This window comes from Colletes gigas, unplaced genomic scaffold (assembly GCF_013123115.1).
Source record: "Colletes gigas isolate AHSC1104 unplaced genomic scaffold, ASM1312311v1 Colletes_gigas_Sc00020, whole genome shotgun sequence".
Taxonomy (NCBI): domain Eukaryota; kingdom Metazoa; phylum Arthropoda; class Insecta; order Hymenoptera; family Colletidae; genus Colletes; species Colletes gigas.
This window is the reverse complement of record NW_025106649.1, coordinates 3277957-3295062: the sequence shown is the minus strand read 5'-3', so window position 1 is coordinate 3295062 and position 17106 is coordinate 3277957. Positions and strand designations below refer to the sequence as shown.

Below are 17106 nucleotides of genomic sequence, written 5' to 3'. Positions count from 1 at the left end.
TACGTAACAGATACAAATCTCCTGCACAAAATCTAAACGTTCAATATAAAATGCTTCGTCGCTAATGATCTAGATGTCGATACTACGTTAAACTTCCACTAAAAAAAAATAAAAGAAATTTCTTGGTTCCTATCTTAATTACTTTGAAAGTCTTGAGTTCGTTACTGGACGTCGTTGGAGATAATCTATCCAATAGAAAAGAAAGCATTCAAACAAAGAAGAACGTACAAAACATTGTCTCTCGTGTATGTTTCGATAAGAAAACTCTATAAAAAGACAACGTGACCCATTGTGCTCGTTATCGACACAACTCGAACGATTCTGCAATTGCGTGCCAATAATTTGCCGGCGTCGCGTGCATAATTTATTAGATAAGTATCTTGCCACGTCAGATAAGCAGAAACATAGAAACTGATAGATTAGACCACGATGCTCATGGAGTAACGCGTACTGCAGAGGGCGTCCATGTAAGGTAGAACATCTGCTGGCTAAAACATCAGAATCAAATTACTAATACGCATTGGTTCGAGTCATCGGAATCACAATCGGTACAAACGTCGAATAACCAATCGTTTTTATCTATTCGTCAACCGTACTGCTCCATTCGCTTGTTTCGCGAACCAATCAACGTGCAACGTTCAAACGCAAAATTCACAGTGTAACTCTAACCGATGATACTGAAAGGCGAAAACAAAGAAACGGCAACCAACAAAATTTAATCGTAGAAATGATCGGTTCGTGACTTTGTCCCGATCCCCTATGACGTACTACTTCGTGAATATCGAAAGGTGGAACTTGTTTCCCCGTGAGAGAAAAAGGTACACCTTCGGTGTTCGTAGAAGGCGGTTTCGCTGTTTTACCGAGCGTGCAAATCCTCATCCCCACTTTATCGGGAAAGCATCGACGACACCTACGATCGCTGCTGGTGCGACTGCGAGAGAGCAGCAACAGAGCGGATGAAAGAACGAGAATCATTCTTGGATGGACAGTGGTATCGTGGTAGAGTGCGGTCTCAGTCTAGAAAGGGTAGACTGGAAGCGACGAAGAGGAGAGAGGTGCGGTGAGAAAGAGAGAGCGGGCGCGTGTGGCAAGGTCGGTGTGGCGTGCGGTGAAGTTTACGGGCTTTATTAAAGTGCAGTCGGCCGGGTTGAAAAAAACAATCGACGGACATAATACGGCGCCCCGTGAAGTCCGATGTCTAGTGCTGAGGTGGTGGAGAGCTCCGTTGACCCCCCAGCCAAGAAGCGACGCGTTGCTGCCACTACGGGAGGAGGCGACGACTCGACGACGATCGCAGACATGGCGAAAAATGGCTCGACGTCCCGGGCTCCCGCCGAAATCGATGAGGGTCTTTACTCCAGGCAGCTTTATGTCCTCGGCCATGACGCTATGCGTCGCATGGCATCATCAGATGTTCTGATATCCGGTCTCGGTGGTCTCGGCGTTGAAATCGCCAAGAACGTCATCCTCGGCGGCGTCAAATCCGTTACCTTACACGATGACGCGCTATGCCAGATCTCGGACCTTGGTTCGCAGTTCTATCTCAAAGAAGCAGACATAGGTGAGCATCCGGAACTGCGAATTACGGACACACGTGAGCGCCTTTAACGGCCACAGTTTTTTCTCTCGAGTTGACGTCAGGATTTCAATGGCCCCGATCGATTAGGATACTTCGATGATATAATCGATCGTTGCGCCGATTGATGTTAGAAAATATTGTTTTCAAATATTATGTACACGCGACCCTTGGTAAATGTAAATACAAATACGAAACTGTTGCAACTAACACTCTGCATAGCACACTTGCATACCAACCGTAGTTTTGTTTTATCCTTAAACGAAGATCTGAATAATTACAGTCTTTGATAGTATTTAATCATCGTATGGTTAAATGGAGCACAACTGCATTTTTTATTGTTTTATTTTCAGATAAAAACAGAGCTGCTGCTTGTTGTCAGCGCTTGTCCGAGCTCAATAATTATGTCCCTACCCGCCATTATTCTGGACCTTTAACAGATTCTTACATCAAGAAGTTCAAGGTTGTTGTTCTGACTGAAACCCCATTAAAAGAGCAATTACGCATCTCTGAAATTACTCATGCAAATGACATAGCACTTATTATAGCAGATACCAGAGGTCTTTTCTCTCAAGTGTTCTGTGACTTTGGGGAATCATTTGCAGTAGTTGATACCAATGGTGAACCACCTGTAAGTGCAATGGTTGCCAGTATCTCTCAAGATATTGAAGGTGTTGTCACATGTTTGGATGACACACGTCACGGCATGGAAGATGGTGACTACGTCACATTTTCTGAAGTACAAGGGATGACAGAGTTAAATGGTTGTGAACCAATAAAAATTAAAGTTCTTGGCCCATATACTTTCAGTATTGGAGATACATCTAAATATTCTGAATACATACGCGGTGGCATAGTAACAGAAGTGAAGATGCCAAAGACCCTACGTTTTTCTTCTTTGACAGAGGCTTTAAAGGATTCCAAGTTTCAAATCACAGATTTCGGAAAATTAAACTATCCGGAGCAGATGCATTTTGCTTTTTCAGTGTTGCACCGTTACGTAGAAACAAAAGGGAAACTACCCAAACCATGGAATCAAGAAGATGCAAATGAATTTTTGTCTCTTGCTAAAGCAATGAAAGAAGAAACAGGCAGTGAAATTGAGATTAATGTAGAATTGCTTGAAATATTTGCAAAGATATCTTCTGGTAATTTGAATCCAATGAATGCTACTATTGGTGGAATCGTAGCTCAAGAAGTTATGAAGGCCTGTTCTGGGAAATTCCATCCTATATATCAGTGGTTGTATTTTGATGCTATTGAATGTTTGCCCGTAGATCGTTCTGAACTCACAGAAGAAGATTGCGCCCCCACCGGATCACGTTACGATTCACAAGTCGCCGTTTTCGGTCGTAAATTTCAGTCAAAGATTGGAGGCTTAAAATATTTTGTTGTAGGAGCAGGAGCCATTGGTTGCGAATTGCTCAAAAACTTTGCAATGTTAGGTGTTGGTGCTCAGAATGGTAGTGTCACAATCACTGACATGGATTTAATTGAAAAATCTAATTTGAATAGACAATTTCTATTCAGACCATCCGATGTCCAACAATCTAAATCGTCAACAGCAGCTAGAGTTATAAGAGGCATGAATCCAGATATGAAAGTAATTGCTCATGAAAATAGAGTTTGTCCAGAAACGGAAAAGATATACAACGATGACTTCTTTGAGGTTCTAGATGGAGTTGCAAATGCTCTAGATAACGTTAATGCTCGTATTTATATGGACCGCCGTTGCGTATACTATAGAAAACCTCTTTTAGAGTCTGGTACCTTAGGTACAAAAGGCAATACTCAAGTTGTTGTTCCATTCTTAACTGAATCTTATAGCTCCTCTCAAGATCCACCGGAAAAGAGTATACCAATTTGCACATTAAAAAATTTCCCCAATGCCATAGAACATACTCTACAATGGGCTAGAGATAATTTCGAAGGTTTATTCCGTCAGGCTGCGGAAAATGCCGCTCAATATATATCTGATCCACAATTTGTAGACAGAACGCTAAAACTGCCTGGGGTACAACCTCTAGAAGTATTAGAATTTGTTAAAACGGCATTGATCGATGAAAGACCAAAAACTTTCGCAGATTGTATCGCATGGGCTCGTTGCCATTGGCAAGAACAATATAGCAATCAGATTAGACAACTTCTATTCAACTTTCCTCCTGATCAAGTAACATCCAGTGGCCAACCATTCTGGTCTGGTCCTAAACGGTGTCCCGATCCGCTCACATTCAACGTTAACGATCCATTGCATTTAGATTATATTGTAGCTGCTGCTAACTTGAAAGCAAAAGTCTACAGTATTCCTATAAATAGAAACCGGGAAGAAATCGCTAGGATCGCGGCTACCGTGAAAGTACCAGAATTTACGCCGAAGTCTGGAGTGAAGATCGCCGAGACGGACTCACAGGTTCAAGTATCCAATGGCAGCGGAAATATCGACCATGAGAGACTTAATCAATTACAAGAAGAACTGCCAAAGGTTGAGGAACTTAATGGTCTAGTAATTCATCCGCAAGAATTCGAGAAGGATGACGATACTAATTTCCACATAGACTTTATCGTGGCTGCCTCAAATCTCCGTGCTACTAACTATAAAATTCCACCTGCCGATAGGCATAAGAGTAAACTCATCGCTGGTAAAATCATACCAGCAATCGCTACCACCACTTCGGTAGTGGCTGGTCTGGTATGTCTCGAATTGATCAAGTTAACTCGTGGCGTCAGAGATTTGGCTATCTACAAGAATGGATTTGTCAATCTGGCTCTACCATTCTTTGGGTTTTCCGAACCTATTGCTGCGCCAAAACTGAAATACTACGACACAGAATGGACTCTGTGGGACCGGTTCGAAGTAAAGGGAGAACTAACGCTCAAAGAATTTTTAGATTACTTCAAAGAACATCACAATCTGGAGGTCACTATGTTGTCGCAGGGTGTCTGTATGCTTTATTCGTTCTTCATGGCTAAACCTAAATGCCAGGAACGCATGGGCCTTCTGATGTCGGAGGTAGTGAAAAAGGTATCAAAGAAGAAGCTAGAACCCCATGTACGCGCATTGGTATTCGAACTCTGCTGTAATGATTCTGATGGTAACGACGTGGAAGTCCCATATGTTCGTTACACCTTGCCCTGAAGCTTGTTGGAATCACTGGATAAAGACATGTCTACTTAACTGACTTAGCCGTAGTAATTTCTACAAATTTCTATTTTACAATATGGTACAGGAGAATATTAATCTTTGTCTATATAAGGCTCTCAAAGTAAAGATTCATTTCTATCGCCAATGCTTTGTAGCATTTATAGGAAGCGAGCGCGGGATCCACTGAGTTTATCTTACTATGATCTCCCTTTTGCTGAAAATCAATTTTAAAGCTATTAACTGTTTCTTTGTTATCACCCCTGTGATCCTTTAATTCGTTTGATACTCATAAATTCGTTGCTAATATGTTTCTTTTGCCTCCCGGCCAGCTATGTTTCTCGAATAAAAAAAAAAGAAATAATATTAAATAATTCAAACTGTCGATAAAAAGATAAGCGGGTAAAAATTTGTACAAGTGAATCTGCGCTATACTGTTTCTGAGATGAAAAAAAAAGAAAATAAGATAATAAAGCTACTAAAGAATTTAAGTCCATGTTGGATCATAAGGGAATTGTCATGGTAAGAATTTTCTTAGGGCTCACCCTTCACAACTTTATGTATAGAATCGAATGTAAATTACTGGATGATAACTCAATGATCCTTAGACGAATAACGCTAGCACAGTTAATATAGACCATAGATAAACGTGAAAATAATGAGCGCAAATATATCTTGCCTCCGTCGAATTTTCGTTTTTTTTTTCTATTTACAGTTACTTTGTATTGTCAGGCGCGTGTAAGCAAAAGAGACAAAAAAAATCACGAATTTTTTCACTCCATTTTTGCCTCTTGTTGTCAGACTTGATACTTTAAGACTTTATATAATCGATACGTTATCAATAAATTTAATTTGTCCGCTTTATTTTTCGAACACCGAATGATCTATTGGCTAAGGCTGGTTGTTGTTACAAAGAATACTGCATTTAAATTTGTAAGAACACGATTTTGAAAAAGCTTCGAAAAAAGAGTTGCACACTTTAGACCAAGGAATAAAAAATAAAAAAAAGGAAGATATTTTGTTAATTTTAGGATAATGCGGATATTTATTGTATTATTTTATCAATAGATAATAAATAGATGTGTTTGGATTTCAAGAGACATGAGAAATATAGTAACAAAAAATACGATAATTGTTTTTTGTTACCTGACCTTTCCGTTTATTTGATTTAAAAAAAATTTTAATGTCCACGAACTACTACAAAAATACGATTAAGTTACGTTCTAATTATGGACCAATTGTATCGTTCAATTTTTTATTTAATATTAAATTACAAGAAACTTGCTGTGTTTGTCATTGTAAAGAATAATGCCAACTTTCCAATGTTTCCCAATGAAATTCTTGCCAAACAAAACCAAACTTGCGTAATAAAAATGAATAACTTTCAGATCTATATATTTAAATTTGTTCATTTTGCACGTTAATAAATTGTTGCGTACGTTAAAATTTTAAATTTCAATATGTCTGCGATTATGTTGGAGGAAATACGCGGGAAAAGACGATGTTCAGTGCGATGCTAAGGTTAGAAACGGCGCGAAAATGGCACAGCGTAGCATAACGTAAGTAAAACGACGAAAAATTGAAATTAAATTTTTGTTAACTTTGCATTGTATCGAATTAATAGGTATACAAATTCTTTGATATGTTTTTCATTTCTTTTTGAATTAATCATAGATCGTTCTTCACGAAAGCGACTACGAAGAAAGATAGCAGCGATGCAAGTAATTCAAGGTATGTTATAATTTAAGTCTTTGTTGTTTCATCAGATTCTGCAATTATGTTCAAACTTGTGGCATGTGCACGGGTAACTGTATGCTCTAAGTGTTTTTGGTATATTGTATGTATGAATAAAGTATCACGATCGAACAATGTTTCGCGTCTGACAGTAAACAATGTTTTTAATTGGATACATACTAGCAGCAAAGTTATTGACAATGAACATGACAGTCCCGGGAGTGTTAAACGAAAAAGGGAAGATAGCACGGAGAACAGCGAATCGAGGTAAGTGGAATTGAAATAAATATTTACAAAAATATACTATGTACATGATTGATTCCAGAATGGGTATCAGTATTTTGAATAATGGCTCTATATATTATTTTGATAGTACACATTTCTTCATGATAATTTTGTTGCAGTCCTCCTTCCACAAAGAAATCAGAAAATAAACTTTCAAAGAGAAATACCACATCAAAGACTCCTTCGCGGTCAAAGAAAAATGGTAAACAGTTAAATGACTTGCATCATTTTCACAATTAATAGTTCATTGAAAATAAGTTACATGTGACATACTTTTAATATTGCCCAAATATTTAAGGAAAAACACCTAAAATCAAATTGTCACCTGAAGTATCTAAGCAAAATGAAAAAAGAAAAGCAAAAACTCCAAGTAGTGGTACTAAAAAAAAGAAAAAGACTGATAGATCAAAAAGTACTGAAAAGAAAAATATTACAAAAAGTGAGACACCTGATGAGGCTCAAATAGAGAATGATTCAGATTTAGGAAATGAGAATCAGTCTAGCTCTCCTAATTCTGAATTTCCGAAATCTTCTGATAAGTCTGATATTAAAACAAGTTCAAAAAAAGCTACTAAGAAAATTGTTAAAAGATCAAGAATAATAGCACCCATTGATGACTCCAGCGATGAAGATGGTCATTTGCCAGTGAAAGTATGTTCATTCATTGTACAATTTTTTCAAATGTAAATGTAATTTAACATTTAACTACATCAATTATTAGATGCCAGATAGTCCAAAAAAATTAGATCTCAATGGAAAAAAAAGCAGTTTGGTTAACGAAAAAAACGAATCCGACGAAGAAGTTTTAAATGAGGAAAAAGAATCTGATAAGAAAATTGAAGACCATACTGAAAACAATGAAGAAGATGAACAAGAAGAAGATGAAAAAGAAGAAGATGAAAAAAAAGAAGATGAAAAAAAAGAAGACAAAAAAGAGAAGCCTATTAAAAAGATGCATAATTTCTTTGGTAAATATTTAATTATTTATATTAAAGAAACGACATATTTAATGTAATATATATTTTTTAGCACCAAAACAAACAGAAAATATAAAAAATGATGGGGAGAAGAAGAAACCTGGAAGTCATTCCTATAATCCTAGTGCCTCAAAATATCATCCAATAAATGATGCATTTTGGAAACAGGGAGAAAAGTATGTTTTATATCTTTCTTTAATAATTTATTTATCGTATGAACATATTATTTTATAACCTTTTTTAATAGAGTACCATACATCGCGCTAACACGTACATTGGAATTGATCGAAGAAACAAGTGCGCGATTGAAGATAATAGAAATTTTATCGAAGTACTTCCGTTCTGTCATAGTTTTAAGTCCAAATGATTTACTTCCAAGTATATATTTGTGTCTCAATCAGCTAGCACCCGCTTACGAAGGTAAACGCGTATAAAAATGTATTTGTCCGGAAAAGATTTATGTACGCAAAACTGTTCCAGGAATTGAATTGGGTGTAGCAGAGACAAATCTTATGAAAGCTATTGCACAATGTACTGGTAGAACATTAGCTCAAATAAAAGTAGATGTACAGCAAGTTGGGGACTTAGGTATTGTGGCAGAGGGTAGTCGTTCTAATCAAAGAACAATGTTTCAACCACCTCCACTAACAGTATCTAATGTGTACTCTAAATTGAAGGAGATAGCGCAAATGACTGGTTCTGCGGTATGACACTTGTTAACATTGACGTATATGTCGCAGTTCCACGTATGTGTAAATGTAATCTTTGTTTACAGTCTTTAACCAAGAAATTGGATAAAATTCAGTCGTTATTCGTAGCGTGTCGTTTCACTGAAGCCAGATATTTAATCAGGTCTTTAGCGGGTAAGCTTCGAATCGGCCTAGCAGAACAATCTGTATTACAAGTAAGTACACATATACTATATAGAGTTATAATAAATCTAATGGACGATCAATATTTTTAGGCGTTAGCATTGGCATGTACAATGACTCCACCAGAGCAGGGCTCTTCACCAGAGGTTTTAGATGCAAGTAAAAGTATGTCGAGCGATTCCTTTAAGCAAAAGTATGATGAGACGTCGCTTATTCTTAAAACAACATATTGGTAATGGTTTTCTTCTATTACGATTACTTGAACTGACATTTTAATATATTTAATACGAGACATATTTTTCTAGCGAGTGCCCGAATTACGATAAAATAGTTCCAGTTTTGTTGAAAGAAGGAATTAAGGAGCTACCGAAAAAATGTAAAATCACACCTGGTATACCTATGAAACCTATGTTAGCACATCCCACGAAAGGTGTTCAAGAAGTATTAACGCGTTTCGAAGGATTGAAATTTACTTGCGAGTGGAAGTACGACGGAGAAAGAGCTCAGGTTCATTTTCCTCAGTCAATAAGAATATCGTGATTACATACTGTCAAAAATAGAGTGAAGTTTAATTATAAATAAATATTTTACAGATTCATTTTGCTGAAAATGGTGATATTAGTATTTACAGTAGGAACCAGGAGAACAATACTAGTAAATACCCTGATATTATAGGACGATTCAAAAATACACGAGGGGAGAGTATTAAAAGTTGTATACTCGACTGCGAAGCGGTTGCATGGGATAATGAAAATAAGCAAATACTTCCGTTCCAAATACTCAGTACAAGAAAACGCAAAGTAGTATCAACTTTACATAGAGTTCGTATTGTTAATTAATTCAGAAGTTTTATATGCGTTCTTTTATTACAGGATGCAAATGAGGCAGATATTAAAGTACATGTATGTGTATTTATGTTTGATTTACTGTATTTAAATGACGAATCGTTAGTGAAGCAACCATTCATAAAACGTCGCGAGCTATTGAAAGAAAACTTTCAAGAAATCGAAGGAGAATGGAAATTCGCAACTAGTTTAGATACATCAACCATGGAAGAAGTACAAGATTTCTTAGACGAATCGGTCAAAGGTTAGATTCTTTATATAAAAGTGATTAAGTATCAAAATATACATAATAAAATTTAAACAGGTAATTGTGAGGGTCTCATGGTAAAGACCTTGGAACAGGATGCAACATACGAGATTGCTAAGCGATCTCGAAATTGGTTAAAACTCAAAAAAGATTACTTGGATGGTGTAGGCGACACATTAGATTTAGTGGTTATTGGTGGATACGTAGGAAAAGGAAAGAGAACAGGAACTTATGGAGGATTTCTTTTGGCTTGTTATGATCAAGAGAACGAAGAATATCAGAGTATCTGTAAGGTGAATATCGTTAACTTCGCAATAAATTCACAGCAATTAGAGGCGTGTAATTCCTCGATCGTATTATCCTCTATTTCTTTGATTAGATTGGTACTGGATTTAGCGAAGAGGATCTTCAGAAACACACTGAATTTCTTAAAGAACATAAAATACCTCAAACTAAGACATACTATCGTTACGACGCATCCCAAGAACCCGATCACTGGTTCGAACCTATTCAAGTTTGGGAAGTTAAATGCGCGGACCTGTCTGTCTCGCCTGTTCATAAGGCAGCCAGTGGAATTGTTGACCCAGAAAAGGGTATATCTTTGCGATTTCCACGATTTGTTCGCATTCGCGATGATAAAACTAACGAGGAAGCCACTTCAGCGCAACAAGTAGCATCTATGTACAGAAGCCAAGAGCAGATCAAAAATCAAACATCAGGAACAAAAAATACAGCAGAAGAAGATTTTTATTAGATTGAACACTAAAAAGGATACAATTTTTTATAAGTTACTATAAATAAAATTATGTAAATTTATATGTTCGGAAACTTTGCATTTGATAAATTGTCTGTATTAGTTATAAATTGTCATATGAATGAATATTCAGTTTTAAAGAATATTTTTTATTAAAATGTAAAATTAAATAATGATATTAATTATATTTTTAAACTAAAAAACTATAGATATGCGTGTTTTAGACTAGACTAAACATTTTTGCATTTGATTCATAACCTATTATAAAGCTTAAAGAACGCTATATATTTCCAGCTGTGGGACGTGGGGCAATTAGAATCTAGTCAAAGAGTAGGGGGATGTGTTTAGCATGCCGTATTCCCCTCGAATGGAACGAAGTAACGAATTTTTGGTTGTATTAAATTTGTAGAATATCGTTCACACGCCATCTGTAAACCTGTATTTAGAGATAATTCGGTAATCGAACCATGAATGGGGCTGTTGATCGGCGGAAAAGTATCATGTTTGACATATGGCACAATTTATTTTACATCATTCCAATCAAGCGTAAAACACGGAATGTATGATTTTTTAAAATACAAATCAGTGCAATTATACTTGAGGTAATTACGTGACATTCTTCAAACGTTACGAAACGTTAAGCGGAACTGATCCGAACCTAACCTATGAATCAGCTCTTATTTTAATATGCCATGTGATTCGTAATTACTATTAGATAAATGTTTTCTGTGTTTTGTGCTTCGTTTCTTTTTAACTCTTTGATACGTTAAAATGAGTTTAAAATATCACGAGAAAGTCTATTACAAAATTGAAATAACACCAATTCAGAGTTTTAATACACTTCGTATTTGTTAATACAATTTGTTTAAACTTGGTACGATACTTATACGTACGTTTAATGTGTTACATTTTCAGATATAATATAAAAATAAATAGTATAAAATGAAGCTTGTATCAAAGTATATTGATAAAGATAGAAAAGGGTAAGTAGACTAGTAATAAACTATTATATTGAGAGCAAAGAACTGTTAAAATTCAATGTGAACAAAAATTATTAGGAGTGTGACCCTTGTCCCAGAAAATACAGAAGATATGTGGCATGCATATAATCTAATTAGTGAAGGAGATCTTATTACTTGCTCTACTATTAGGTATGAATGTTAATGTTGCTTACTATTATGAAACAAGTGATAGAAAGCATAATGATTAATATTGGATTGTATTTGTTATAGGAAAGTGCAAACAGAATCTGCAACTGGTAGCTCTAATAATTATAGGGTGAGGACTACCCTTACTATATCTGTGGAAGGCATTGATTTTGATACACAAGCATGTGTTTTAAGACTGAAAGGTAGAAATGTAGAAGAAAATAAACATGTTAAGGTAATTCAATTTACAATTACCAAAAAATTTATGAAGAGTGCACATCATATGCAACCATAATTCTTTGTAGATGGGAGCATATCACACATTGGATGTAGAACAAAATCGAAAATTTACAATTAGTAAAATTAAATGGGATTCTATTTCTTTGGAAAGAGTTGATACAGCATGTGATCCTACACAGGTATAATTGTAATGATAAAAATAATAATAATAACAACAAACCACATTCATAGAGCAATTATATATTTTACTTCAGAATGCAGATGTTGCAGCTGTGGTGATGCAAGAAGGCATAGCGCATATTTGTTTAATAACTTCAAATATGACAATAGTACGTGCTAAAATAGACCAAGTTATTCCTAGAAAAAGGAAAGGAAACGTTTCACAGCATGAAAAGGTTTCAGTTATTAATTTTAACCTTTAACCGGTATCGTATTTGGAATCGTGAGACATTACAATCTCTTAAAATATAGTCTTAAAAAATAAAAAGTGACAACTTTCTCGTATAATTGTCTTTATTTTATGCAGTTGATTATACAAAATACTAGAGCATAATATTAACCCTTTGCACTCTGAGACTTTCCTCTGATCAGTTACCAGCAACAGATATTTGCTTTACAATCTTACTGAACTTATTTATTGACAAAAAAATCAAACTTTTACAACTTATATTTTTATAATGCGTGATAACGTTTGAAACAATCACAGATTTGCAATGCAGTAACTGCGGCAGTGGGTGCCGACATAATTTTTAAAAAATATTATATTTGCGTAATTTTGTCGTTTATAGTCACCAAAAATTTCTTTGTGTCTCCTTAGAGAAGACATTCGAGTTGTTTGTTGGATTTGCGATATCTTTTCAGAAGGGGCAGCCGAGTGCAAAGGGTTAACTACGAATAAAATAAATGTAATCGTTAGGGTGTTAAAATATCCCACAATACCAGGTAAGGGTTAAATAAATTTTGATCGTGTTTATACGAAATAGAAGTTTATTAGATAATTTTTAGGGTTTAGCAAGATTTTATGATAATATAATGCAAGGAATCTTGAGACACATCAATTTTGATATTGTGAAATGTATTATTCTTGCTAGTCCTGGTTTTGTTAAAGATCAGTATATGGATTACATGATACAACAGGCCATTAAAACAGACAACAAAGTAATATTAGAAAATAAGGGTAAATTCTTACTTGTCCATTCGAGTTCCGGTTTCAAACACTCGTTAAAAGGTAAATTAATTTTTGTTTTAAGAAAGTAAAGAAAATATAATGGTACATGTTTTCGTAATTTTTTACAATAGAGGTTCTGGCTGAACCAGCTGTCATCTCTCGAATCTCTGATACGAAGGCAGCAGGCGAGGTGAAAGCTTTGGAAGCATTTTATACAATATTGCAAACTGATCCTTCTAGAGCGTTTTATGGAAAAAAGCATATTAATAAAGCTATCGAATCACAAGCTGTCGAAACGTTGCTTATCTCGGACAAATTATTTAGGTAAATAAATAATCAAGATTTAAAGCTTTCGTGGTCGGAGTTAATAGTAGTATTCATGGCTTTCGGATGGATCCCGTGTCTAACAATCAGCAAAACTTGCTGAACTTAGACGCGGCATCCACGTAGAAGTCATGAATACTAAAATAATATATTTTTGTAATTTAGTTTTACTTATTTATTTATCGTAATAATCCCTACATCCAGGTGTCAAGATATTGCTTTGAGAAAAGAATATGTTGAGATAGTCGAAAGTGTAAGAGAGTCTAACGGGGACGTGAAAATATTTTCGAGTCTCCATGTATCTGGCGAACGTAAGTTTCGCGTATTTTAGTTTAACAACTTAAGTTTTGGCATTACTCAACATTTTTACAACGTTTTTAATTATGTTGTGCCTAGAATTAGAACAAGTTACGGGCATAGCAGCTATTCTACGTTTTCCTATGCCAGAATTAGAAGATGAAAGTGATGGTGAAAGCGATTCAAACGAAGATGATTAAAAAGGTTAATACAATGTGCTAACGTATAACTTTGTATATAATTTGTGCTGTGCGCAATCAAAATATATTAAAAATAAAAATACTGATTGTTTTTTATAAATATCCCGTTACATACATGCATACTTTTTGTTTGGTCTGAATAATTTTGATTAATTTTAGCATCACGTGGTGGCGCTATGCGATGTTTCTGAATCCTTGAGTCTACGTTCTAAACTTACAGTTTTCTTCAGGGGAGCACGTGGAATCTTTCTACAATTTATTTATAATTTGTTAATATAGTCTTTAAATGGTTAATTGTATTAAAAATCACAAGTAAGAATGGTCGTAATAGGGAAGAAAAAGGTATGTTAAAATGGTTTCTATTTCTGTTGTAAATAACAATGCTGAAACAATTGAGGTTATTTTGTATCGTAAGTTAATGTCGACATAATATTTTTATATTTGTAGTATGAAGTTGGAGAGGGAGCACAGTTTATGTCAAGGAAAGCTGCTTTGAAAAAGTTGCAGCTTTCCTTGAATGATTTTCGGCGATTATGTATATTAAAAGGTATATATCCAAGAGAACCGCGTAACCGTAAAAGAGCTCAGAAGGGTGAGCCTGGTATCAAAACACTATATCACAAGAAAGACATTCAATTTTTATTGCATGAACCTATAATATGGAAATTACGCGACTACAAGGTACATTGAATCGATCCATTGTCGCAAAAGTTGTGATAAAAATTTTCAAACTTCTAACAAAATGTCATACTTTCAGATATTTAATAAGAAAGTTGCTAGGGCGAAAGCTTTAAGAGAATTTTCAGAAATGAAGAGACATTTAAGGAATCATCCTGTTTTAAAATTAGATCACATTGTTAAAGAACGTTATCCAACATTCATTGATGCTCTCAGAGATCTGGATGATTGTTTGACATTGTGTTTTTTGTTTAGCACATTTCCATCTCTTCATCGTATACCTAGAGATCAATCATTATTATGTAGAAGATTGACAGTTGAGTTTTTACATGCTGTGATTAATGCTAAGGCATTACGCAAAGTATTTGTATCAATTAAAGGATATTATTATCAAGCTGAAATTAAAGGACAAACAATAACTTGGATTGTACCTCATCACTTTTGTTTTGAACCACAAGTAAAGGATGATGTAGATTTTAAAATCATGTCTATATTCGTGGAATTCTACATTGTATTGTTAGGCTTTGTTAATTATAGACTTTATCATACACTTAATTTATATTATCCACCAAAATTTACTACTAGTGGTAAGTTGATTTTTTTTTATATTTTTTTTTTGTTTTTACAAAAACAATGTATTCATTAGTATAATATTTAATATTTTATGGATAGAACATAATGAAAAGATGCTTGTTGATGAGGAGACATACGTGTCTGAGAGAATAAGTGCATTGAATGTACCATTAAATAGTTTGGATCCTTCCATGCAGAATGCAGAAGATGAAGAGCTACAGATGGATCAGTTTTCAAATGTAATTATGAAGTAAATTATTATAATTTATTAGAATTTAATTGTGGTCGGCGAACCTTAAGGAGGCTGCAGATATTTGGGAGTCCGCAAACTCACATGTATGGGATTTTTTTAGGAAGGTGACGCCACAAAATTGGAAGAAGCCAGGATAGAAGCAGAAAAAATTAAAAAATTGAAAACACTGTTCAAAGGCTTAAAGGTTTTTTTAAACAGAGAAGTACCAAGAGAACCATTGGTTTTTATTCTGCGTTGTTTTGGCGCGGAGGTGTCTTGGGATAAGTTGCTCTATGTCGGAGCAACGTTCGACGAAAGCGACGAAACAATAACTCATCACATAGTAGATAGACCTAGGATGCCGAAACAATATATTTCTAGGTAATGCGTGATTTCCTTGTTTTACTTATGGGTACTTCCAGTCATTTTAATCGCTTTACGCACTTACAGATATTATGTACAACCACAATGGGTTTTTGATTCAGTTAATGCTAGGGAATTGTTGCCAGTGGAAAAGTATCTAATGGGCTGTATACTTCCGCCGCATCTTTCGCCATTCTCGATCAGTCGACACGATCAAGTATACATTCCACCAGAACAACGTACTCTCTTGGACCCTGGATTTAAATTAAAGGATGGTATGTTTTCGTGTATATTATATTATAATGGAGAGTAATCGTTGTTTTATTCATCAGCGGAAAGCGAATCCGACGAAGTATCAGAAGATAATGCTGATGAAGAAGGAGACGAAAATGTGGAAGAAAATGTGGGCGAAGAAACTGTGAAGAGCGAAGAAGAAGATTCTGACGAAGAGATGTCAAACATAGACAAAGAGAAGCAACAAGATCGGTTGCAAAAGGTTAGCTATTATCGTCGGTGAAATATAATGTTACGAAAGTTCTCGCGATATTAATTTATCATCTGTGTGTTTATTAATTGCAGAAAAAGGAAATGAAGGTGAAAAGTGGACAGGTGACGAAAGAAGATCCATGGGAGAAGAATCGTCAGGAGAGGCAGGAGTATCGACTTCGGGAACGGATGATCAAGAAAAAACACCGAAACTTGTACAGGAGTATGATGAAAGGTCGCGAGGAGAGAACTAAAGAAATGCGGCTGCTCCGAAAGAAGAGGCGTCTCCATGATGCTGCTGAGAAACAAAAGCGCAAAGAGCAACGCAAACAAAGAAAAGCTACATCTGCTAAATAAAAAACAAATAACAATAAAGAGTTATCGTATAAATATAATATTTAATAAACTTGTTTTTGATGTGTATGTACACAACAGTAATCTTAAGTATCATGAATTTGTACTTTTATGTTGATTAGATGCAAGATAGTCTATAGCGTGGATACATTTGTGTTACCTTCTTCCTCCGAGTTTCTGAATTACCCCATGGATCAGCGAGTAAGTTATAAAGATCATTTAGTGCCAAATATTACCGTGTTAAAAGAAAAGCAAAGTACACATGAGAAAACGGTAATTACGTATGACTCAACCCAACAATATCGATTTTATAGAATCGTAACCGGAGCATTGATTCAAACCTTTCCCATTTATAATAGTTACATCATTTCGGTTCTTCGTAAGTGCGTCAGTCAAAACTTTTATATAACAGCCATTAACATCTATTAGGGGTATGCAAAAGTTTCCATCGTTCGCACGTATGTGGCTCTGCGTGCTACTTTCGATCGATATATCGATAGGTCTGCTTCATTACGCTTTTGGCGATTAACCTATAAAGTGAGCGATAGGTTTCACAGACTCTCCGATTAAACAAACAATATTAACAAAGTGGGTTCCGCAATTGTTCAAATCGC

General features: G+C 35.3%; 4 protein-coding genes across 5 annotated transcripts; all 4 read left to right on the top strand.

The window, feature by feature from the left end:
- The first annotated feature begins 933 nt into the window (after positions 1-933).
- On the top strand, positions 934-5845 carry LOC122400822 (ubiquitin-like modifier-activating enzyme 1). Its single transcript, XM_043402495.1, has 2 exons — positions 934-1561; positions 1930-5845. The coding sequence occupies exons 1-2, from the start codon at positions 1195-1197 to the stop codon at positions 4710-4712; spliced, it is 3150 nt and encodes a 1049-aa protein (XP_043258430.1). The 5' UTR covers positions 934-1194; the 3' UTR covers positions 4713-5845.
- A 259-nt stretch (positions 5846-6104) lies between these two features.
- LOC122400760 (DNA ligase 1) lies at positions 6105-10429 on the top strand. Of its 2 annotated transcripts, none has more exons than XM_043402389.1 (16): positions 6105-6274; positions 6390-6446; positions 6636-6716; positions 6854-6936; positions 7033-7385; positions 7456-7702; positions 7764-7887; positions 7959-8131; positions 8192-8415; positions 8487-8615; positions 8676-8815; positions 8889-9090; positions 9177-9383; positions 9456-9672; positions 9733-9968; positions 10055-10429. In XM_043402389.1, the coding sequence occupies exons 1-16, from the start codon at positions 6255-6257 to the stop codon at positions 10427-10429; spliced, it is 2868 nt and encodes a 955-aa protein (XP_043258324.1). In that variant the 5' UTR covers positions 6105-6254. The 2 variants fall into 2 exon arrangements, with proteins under 2 accessions (XP_043258324.1, XP_043258323.1); XM_043402388.1 differs by having other exon boundaries at positions 6633-6716.
- Positions 10430-10776: 347 nt separating this feature from the next.
- LOC122400768 (protein pelota) lies at positions 10777-13856 on the top strand. Its single transcript, XM_043402402.1, has 10 exons — positions 10777-11031; positions 11345-11412; positions 11488-11580; positions 11662-11812; positions 11883-11996; positions 12072-12212; positions 12823-13045; positions 13117-13309; positions 13514-13620; positions 13706-13856. Exons 2-10 carry the CDS (start codon positions 11372-11374, stop codon positions 13804-13806), a joined length of 1164 nt encoding a protein of 387 aa, XP_043258337.1. The 5' UTR covers positions 10777-11031; positions 11345-11371; the 3' UTR covers positions 13807-13856.
- A 155-nt stretch (positions 13857-14011) lies between these two features.
- Positions 14012-16742, top strand: LOC122400781 (pescadillo homolog). The gene is made up of 8 exons (XM_043402434.1): positions 14012-14148; positions 14254-14487; positions 14564-15071; positions 15157-15296; positions 15411-15670; positions 15740-15927; positions 15985-16148; positions 16232-16742. The coding sequence occupies exons 1-8, from the start codon at positions 14125-14127 to the stop codon at positions 16493-16495; spliced, it is 1782 nt and encodes a 593-aa protein (XP_043258369.1). The 5' UTR covers positions 14012-14124; the 3' UTR covers positions 16496-16742.
- Positions 16743-17106: the final 364 nt, after the last annotated feature.